This window comes from Arachis stenosperma, chromosome 6, assembly GCF_014773155.1.
Source record: "Arachis stenosperma cultivar V10309 chromosome 6, arast.V10309.gnm1.PFL2, whole genome shotgun sequence".
Classification (NCBI taxonomy): domain Eukaryota; kingdom Viridiplantae; phylum Streptophyta; class Magnoliopsida; order Fabales; family Fabaceae; genus Arachis; species Arachis stenosperma.
In genome coordinates this window covers 128,648,515-128,657,140 of record NC_080382.1, presented here as the reverse complement: position 1 = coordinate 128,657,140, position 8,626 = coordinate 128,648,515, and the positions used below count along the sequence as shown (strand labels likewise).

Below are 8,626 nucleotides of genomic sequence, written 5' to 3'. Positions count from 1 at the left end.
TTATAATAAGTGCGACAAAAAAAAAAACATCAAACATGAAAGAAAAAATATTTAAGAGTGAAAGATCATACTTTACTCTCTCAAATAAAAATTTAAAATTTAGAGAATCTGAATTCTATATATACAATTACTTAACCAATTAATTAACTTTCAGTTGGCTAGTTGAATTCTTAATAATAAAAACTTTGAATTGTAGAAAAAGAATTACAAATATTAATCTCATATTGTTTAAGTACATTGTTACAACTTAATCAAGGATATTTATTTTCTTTAATCACTACCAACTTCACCTAAGAAAACTAATTACAAAAGAATATGCGGGTCTTACAAACAATTTCAAATTGCTAGAGATATCCCCCAACAAATGAATTAGGTGACGGTAGCTAGCATGTGCTATACTATATATTTTCACAATTTATGAAGGACACACTACATACATACATTAACATTATTAAATCACTTGATATTTTTATTCGCTTGATTAAAAAGGGAGCTCATTATGCAGATTGAAGATAGGTCTATGTGAAGTTGTTAAAGTCCACACTTTGACCAAAAGTCAACATTTTTGCTAGGCTTTCTGAACAGAACTCCTTAGCAAGGATATTACTTCAGCTGGCTCAGAGGCTCCAAAAACTGAACTTCCTGCAACAATGCAGTTTGCACCTGCGGACGCCGCCATGTCTATGTTTGAAGGTCCTAAACCACCATCAACCTGCAATTGAAGTTTGCCATGTTTTTTCATCATCTTTATAAAACCTTACAAATCATGTAGAAAAGAAATTTTTGGTCTAATACATATACGAGTTAAAACATGTATATTTACAGAGGCAACAAATACAAATATAGGTTAAGTTCCTAATGTCCTATGGGAGTAGTTTTGCTAAATTTCAATTAGAACTATTGTTTAAAAGTCTATAATCAAGTCTTTACAATGTACTAAAATTTTAAGGCTATAATCTAATTAGGTTTGTGTGATGTATAAATGCTTTTTAATAAGCTCTTACAGTTTAAAAATTTTGTAATCAAGTCACTATGCAGTACCAAGATTTTCAGATATCTGTAGAATTTAGAGATAAAATTGATGTGTTTATAAGGATCTGGTACAATTTAGAAAATCGAACTAGTTTACAATTATTTTAAATATAGGGACTTAATTGAAAATCAATTAAATCTATTACGGGGGCACTAGAGTAATCAAATCATTGATGTAAGAGAAAAAATCATACTGCTGATAACACAGTTGTTCACCAAGTAGTTAGAAATGAGAATACGGGCCTATTTGGTCTATATTCGTTTTCTTTCCTTTTCATTTTCAAACCTTTTATTTTCAGGATTTTGTAAATAAAATTATAAAGTAGGAAATAAAAAAAGAACACAAGATTTTATCTTTTCTACTGTGTTCACCATTTTTCTTCAAAAAAGATTTAAAGTAGAAAACACTGAAAATAAAAACCAAAAAGCAATCAGGCTACGTACATGTAAAATGTGGAACATATTCAAGGAATTTTTTTCAAAAAAATGCTCGAAAATCATTCAAGGAAAAAAATCTCAATGTCTGCTATGCCTAAAACATGTACAAATATGGAGATAATTTGATAGAAAAGAAGTTAAATACAAGACAATGGGTCAAGATACCTCTATGTCAAGCAATGGATACCTCTTTCTCAGTATGCGTACCTAATTAAAAATTCAGAGAGAAAAAGGAAATTAACCAAAACTAAGTTGAATAACAATAAAAAAAACAGCCATGACATACGAACTTAAGAGTAATATTACCTTATCCATCATCTCCGGCATAAATTTTTGTCCACCAAATCCAGGCTCTACAGTCATCACAAGAACCATTTCCACTGGTTTTTCAGCCTCAACCTGAGAAAGGAATAAATAGAAAAATAGAGGGAATAAATGAGGGGAAAAAAACAACTCATTCTTAATAAAGATAATAATATCCTCTACTGAGTTTATGCACACAATTCAGGAACATCTCTAAGAGATAATGCACTAATGATGCTAATAAAACCCATGAGATTACATCAACATGGAGGCGTACCAGAGGATAAACCTCGCCAATGGGTGTCCCTGGATTCAATGCTACACCAGGTCTCATGCCATGTGACTTTATCATTTGAATAAGTTCTTGCCAGTTATCTGTAATTCAGAAACTCCAATGAGAATGCAGCAAAAGTAAACATCCTATAAAGGTGAGGACCAACCTTTAGATGTCTCGACATGAAACGTAAAACCAGAAGCACCGGCTTTCCCCAAAGGTTCAACATAATCTAGAGGATTTGTAACCATCATGTGACAGTCCAGATATGCCCTGCAAGGGATAATGACCAATTATTCAAATGCAAAGTGCAAAGAAGTGTATCATGCTTAGAGGCAAATATAGTTTTTCTACATGGAAAAAGATTTAGACAAAAATAGATATTACGTTGTATGCTTTCTCAAACTTTCAATGACTGGAGCACCAATGGTTAAATTGGGGACAAAGTGCCTGCATGGAATAGAGGAAGAATTTGAAAAGAACAAAGTGAGATGACTCTAAATACATCCACAGAGACCAAGCCAAGTTAACAAATAAAGTTTTCTCCCATTATTTTGAGAATAATCATAAAAAGAACTAGCACCAGAAAAAAAGCTATAACTTAGGATTTTATGCTTCACATCTTAGCAGCTAGATCTTTGTGAGCTTTTGCTAAGTTTCTTCCATTAGATGATCTTCTAATACATCCCATGTTACTTTTATATTGCAGGCAATTTAAAATAGAGATTGCAGCATTGATTAGAAAGGAAAAACTAGCGAAACCTATAATGAAATCTGGATGTTGTATTGATCATTTTCTTTTTGGATCTAGTTGAACCACGGGCATCTAGATTCTGTTACCAAGAATCCAAAAAACTTAACATGACTTGGATGAAGTTCCATAAAGAGGGTAGAGGTTTCCCAATGAGGACTTTTTCCATTTCCAGATTTCGAGCCTGAGACCACTGATTAAGTGACCAAGGTACTTATCACCTTGACAAACCCCACATTGGTGTTGCATTGATACTATTATTGCTGTTGTTGAACTTGAAAGGAAGGTCGACTTTCTTTGTGTTGATAGGAAAACCTTACTAATGATAATTTGGTGAATAACTAAACTCAAATAGGTACAATGAAACAAGAATTCTTATAGCTATAATGTCACTAAGTATTATGCATAAACACTTTATTTGAATGAAGTGAGATATATACTATTCAACGCTAAACCCAAAGGCCAATGCTAGAAAATGTCGAATTAATTTTACACCTAACTCATCTTCATGAATATGGATATACCTCTTGAAAGAGTGACAAAGAAAAAGAAGAGAGGAACGAAGAATATGATATCTAAAATTGTTAGATTTAATCAATCGTCACATGTACATATACAAGTACAACGTAGATATCAATACCAAATGGAGCAGCTATTTACATAAAACTTAATGATCATCCTGAATGCCAAAACTATTGTTGTGTTCTCAAGACTTAGATACACTCAACAATAACAATCAACCATAACAATTAGGCAAATAATTGAACGAAACAAGAAATGCATAACGAAATTAAGGACTGAAACTTAAAGTCCAGTAGTCAAGTTGGGCATAACAGCAACCTCAGGATTCAAGAGAAAGATAGCAGCATAAGCAAAAGCAAAGACATCTTACCCATCCTGAAAAACAAAAAGAAACAAAAGATGAGGAAGAACGATCACATACAAAACTTAACATGCACAATCTCATCAATACTCGACTCATGCTAATAAGAATAAAACTTTTTTCCCCATCCACCATAGGAAACTAAACTTCTCATTGAACATGAATATAAATTTTAGCAAGAATTGACCTCCTATCTGATTAGATTATTTTCATGCTAGATTTTATGTTGTAATGATCCACATATAGTAAGGATCAAATCAAAACTTGACTACACTATATGATTACAAACAGCAACAACAAAACTTCATCCCATTAGGTGGAACAGTTATATGATCAAACAATGCTATTGCATCCTGTCATAATAATAATAATAATAATAATAATAATAATAATAATAACAATAAGTATCACTCATCCATTGAGACATCATGATTTCTCTCACACTAGGCTTGTGTTCTTCTAAGAGTTTTCCTCCTATAAAATTAGATTATTTTCATGCTAGATTTTATATTGTAATGATCCATGCACAATAAGGATCAACCATTAAGATGACTATCCTCATTGTTAATACAAGAAACTAAAAGAAAGTTATAAATATGAAATATCTATATGGCTATGATATGGTTCTGAATTGATAGCTAAAATCCTGAAAGGTGTGGCATATAAAGTACATAAAAGTAAGGTAAATAAATAAATGGAATTGTTAGAACGTGAAGGGAGGAGTACCATGACATCCATGTGGAGCCAATCGGCGCCGGAATTGAGAATGCGGTGAGCCTCCGACGACAAATTAGCGAAATCAGCAGATAACATCGAAGGAGCGATATTTGGTGTCACTCCCATCTTTTCCTTTTTTTTCTTTTTATATTTTAACACTAAGAATAACCCAAAGACCGCTTAGAAGGAACTAAGCGGAAGAAAAAGATGCTGTGTGATCGTTTGTGTCTTTGTGAAGGAAGAACGGTTGAAAAGGAATTTCCCTACTTTTGAATTCAATATTTAATTATTTATATCTAAGAAATTCTTGTTTATTTTATAGAGTAAATTTTTTTTCTTCCTCTACGTTAATAAAAAATACTATGCGTATATTAAAATTAATTATATATTTTATTTAATTTATTTTAATTTATATTTTATATTAGTAATATTCTGGCCCAGCCCAACAAATCAGAGACCCAGAACTGAACATCCGATCAACCCGGTGGTTTTCTGAATCCGAGCTAGGAGGTAATCTGAGTAAAAAAAATTTCTAGGAAAAAGGATATGCTGAAATGGGGCTCACTCCCGTACAAGTTATATAGGAGAGGGTCCTACTCTTCTCCCAAAATATGTCACCTATTCTAACCCTAATTGTCACTTTTCATACGGACACTTACTTGAACGTTTGAATCTTTTTGCAGGTGACCCTACCTCCTCGTCACGCCACCTTGGAGGCCCCTCACTCCCGGAGTTCGACCCGGTCCAGCTCCCAACACCTACTGCTCCGTGGCATCTAATAGATCCAAACAGTTCGTGAACCGAGCTACCAAACAAGTAATTAATTTTTTATTAACTTGATAGAGTTATATTATTTCTCTAAATTTTTGTGTTATTTCTTTATTTTTCTGTTTTTGTTTTTTCAAATCTAATAGATAAAATTACTCAACAAAATAAATTGTTACTCCACATGGAGCATAAAAAATATGAAAAATATTAAAATTATTAAAATTTATTATTTTTTATTATTAATTAACCATTAATATTTATAGTATCGATTAAAGTATGTCGTTAGATTATTAAATTAAAAAATTTAAATTAATGACTAAAAATAATGACAAAAAATAATAAATTTTAATAAATTTTTAATATTTTTTAAAAATATTTTTATCCATTTATATTTCAGATAAGTTTAGTCGATATAAAATGAACACATTTTAATTTGTGTTTTTATCCTTAAACAAAAAGAATGCAAATGGCAAATTAATATAAATTAGAATAAAATTCATTCGATGCACAAAAAGTTAAATTAATTATATTATATAGTATAAATTTAAAATATTATAAATATCGCTTAGAGATATATATTAGATAATATATGAATTAATATTGAACTTACAAGTTATTATAAAAAATATTGTATAATATATATTATATAATATATTTATTTAATTTGATAATTTATATATGATTCAATAATAATATTATTCAATAAAAAATATATAAATGATATTATTTTAATATAAATAATAACTGTGTTTAACCGTTATTTTGTAATTCAATTAAATAATAATATGAATTTAATTTAATTAATTAAAAAATTTAAAATTTTTTCTAGCAACATATCAAAATTAATTTAAATTTTATAACGGTTGATGATAAATGACAACTTAAAATAAAAAAGTTAATTCAAACTTTAATAATTATAAAAATAAAATTATATATAAATTAGACTATAAATAATAAAAATATTTAATTAAAGTTTATTCATTTGATTTTATATAATTATTTTTTGTAAATAGTTACTTTTGTTTATTTTTTTATCATTATATAAAGATAGGTTATTATGAAGAGATAAGAATATAATGAGAATTTTATGGTATAATATAAAGATAAAAGATTATGTTTAAATTATGTAAAATAGTCACTTAAACGGCTCATTAATTTAAATATGGAAAATATTTTGGTGAATTGGGGGGAAATGGAGCAACTGTGTGTATTACACAGAGATGGACGTGTCAGATGAAATGCACAACACGCAGGGGGCGTGGTGCATACAACACGTGGTGGGCGTGGAAGCTAGGTGGCATGCTGTGGTTGAGCCACCTACGCAGCACGCAGGGGGCGTGCTGACGTGGCGGAACTTGGTTGGACAGCAGCAGCACCACGTGGGGGGCGTGCTGCGTCAGCACACTGGGGGCGTGTTGACGTGGAAAAGGGTGATTGGTCCAAGTGTGCACCACGTGGGGGGCGTGTTAAGTGCACCGCTCTATATAAGGTAGAGCTTGATGGTGTTTTTCATACCGAGTGAGTGAGATTTGAGTGTATTGTGAGATTCTTTGATGCTGTTGTTGGTGTAATGGAGGACACCACAAATTTGGTGGTGTATCGTAATGGTGAGATAATACGTAATACTCATGAGGGAGTGATGTTTGTGTCACAAAATCCGTTTTCGTTTGTGATTCCATGCACGATGACGTTAATGGAGCTGCAGAACGGCCTATGTCAAAGCATGGAGAATGGTACGTTAATGAGAGTGAGCAGAATTCTGTACCGAAATCCGGTTGTGATTTTTGGTGGTCTAATACAGTTTGATACCATTCCGATCACGGATGAAGCGAGTATGTAGAATATGTTTCAAATTCACCGGCAGACTTATATGAGACACCCGCAGATTGAGTTGTATGTTGAGTTTAAAGCTGTAGAGGCAGTAGCGGTCCAAAATGATATAGATGTAAATGATGATATAGCTGCGGTATACGAAGGAATGAATAGTGACAGCGAAGAGGACTTCGAAGCCACTTATGAAGCCGGCGACGAAGATGAGGATGGTGATGTGGGAGTTGAGGCAGCAGTGGAGAATGTAGTGGTTCATCCCTCGAGCAGTCAACCGATGGGCGTTCCACCTTTTATGTGTGAGTTGGATCTCGACGCCATGCATGCCCCCGAGTTTCCGAAATATGCAAACAGAGGTACGTGTTGACTAAATAAGAAGTTTTTGTTACTTTATACCTTGGACTGTGCAATAAACGATGATTTTGGCTTTCTGTAGGTATTGCTGATCCTGAGGACGGAGAATTTCGAATTGGAATGGAATACAGTTCTAGAAAGTCGGTCGTTGCAGCAATTAGAAGTTTCACTATATCTAGAGGAGTTGACTATGATGTGTATGAGTCTGAGCCACAGACGTTCTATGCAAAATGCAAGATGTACGGGCGTGGATGTGACTGGCTTATCCGAGCCAGCTTGATACGAAAAAAAGGTTGTTGGGAGATACGCAGATACAACGGTAGGCACACGTGCACCATCGGAACGATTTCACAAGATCATTCCAAGTTGGACTCAGATACAGTTGCTGAGGCTATAAGGCCGTTGGTCGAGACAGACCCGTCCATCAAGGTAAAATCTATAATTGCGGAAGTCCAGTCAAGGTTCAACTATACCATCAGTTATCGAAAGGCTTGGTTGGCAAAGCAAAAGTCCGTTGCCAACGTTTTCGGTGATTGGGAGGAATCTTACCAAGCATTGCCGTGGTGGCTCTCGGCCATGGTGCAGAAGATTCCTGGTTCAGTTGTCCAAATAGAAACACGACCACTCTACAACGGGAATGAGGAGGCACAAGGTGTAAAAATACTTCATCGTGTATTTTGGAGTTTCAATCCATGCATTAGGGCATTCAGGCATTGCAAGCCCCTGGTTCAGGTTGACGGCACACACTTATACGGAAAATACAAAGGTACACTTCTAGTCGCTGTTGCACAAGATGGGAACCAGAACATTGTGCCTATCGCCTTTGCCTTGGTGGAAGGTGAGACAGCTGATGCGTGGCACTTCTTCCTCAGGAATCTGCGACAGTATGTTGTTAGAAAAGACGGTGTGGGTATGATCTCAGACCGGCATGAGTCAATACGGGTAGCAGTTAATCGTTCCGGTGGTGACTAGCAACCTCCAAGAGCATGGTGGATGTTTTGTATAAGACACATCGGCAGTAATTTCTTAAGGGCATTCAAAGTCCCTCACTTGCAGAAGCTTGTTGTCAATATAGGGTATTCAAGAACGGTGGAGGAGTACAATATCAACTATAAGAGGTTGGAAGAGCGAGGCGAGGCATATGCCAGGTGGTGCGATGCCATCGGACTCAGACATTGGGTATTGGCATTCGACGAGGGACATCGATGGGGCCATATGACAACGAACCTTGTCGAGTGTATTAACTCAGTGTTGAAGGGTGCCCGTAATCTACCTGTGT

At 34.1% G+C, this 8,626-nt stretch overlaps 2 protein-coding genes across 2 annotated transcripts; one reads left to right on the top strand and one right to left on the bottom strand.

Moving 5' to 3' along the window:
* Nucleotides 1-260: 260 nt before the first annotated feature.
* On the bottom strand, nt 261-4,619 carry LOC130936535 (ribulose-phosphate 3-epimerase, cytoplasmic isoform-like). Its single transcript, XM_057866620.1, has 8 exons — nt 4,408-4,619; nt 3,691-3,695; nt 2,435-2,497; nt 2,214-2,320; nt 2,051-2,148; nt 1,777-1,869; nt 1,636-1,677; nt 261-712 (listed from the first exon to the last, which is right to left on the bottom strand). Exons 1-8 carry the CDS (start codon nt 4,522-4,524, stop codon nt 569-571), a joined length of 669 nt encoding a protein of 222 aa, XP_057722603.1. The 5' UTR covers nt 4,525-4,619; the 3' UTR covers nt 261-568.
* Nucleotides 4,620-7,036: 2,417 nt separating this feature from the next.
* On the top strand, nt 7,037-8,319 carry LOC130934598 (uncharacterized). The gene is made up of 2 exons (XM_057864154.1): nt 7,037-7,349; nt 7,430-8,319. Exons 1-2 carry the CDS (start codon nt 7,037-7,039, stop codon nt 8,317-8,319), a joined length of 1,203 nt encoding a protein of 400 aa, XP_057720137.1.
* Nucleotides 8,320-8,626: the final 307 nt, after the last annotated feature.

Bases quoted from the DNA above. Each gene is read 5' to 3' on its own strand.
- LOC130936535 (XM_057866620.1), bottom strand. From the start codon at position 4,524: ATGGGAGTGACACCAAATATCGCTCCTTCGATGTTATCTGCTGATTTC. The intron at 2,321-2,434 runs GTAATATCTATT...TATCCCTTGCAG, and splicing joins AGTTTGAGAAAGCATACAAC to GGCATATCTGGACTGTCACA. The intron at 1,678-1,776 runs GTAATATTACTC...ATTTTTAATTAG, and splicing joins TGCCGGAGATGATGGATAAG to GTACGCATACTGAGAAAGAG.
- LOC130934598 (XM_057864154.1), top strand. From the start codon at position 7,037: ATGAGACACCCGCAGATTGAGTTGTATGTTGAGTTTAAAGCTGTAGAG. The intron at 7,350-7,429 runs GTACGTGTTGAC...GGCTTTCTGTAG, and splicing joins TCCGAAATATGCAAACAGAG to GTATTGCTGATCCTGAGGAC.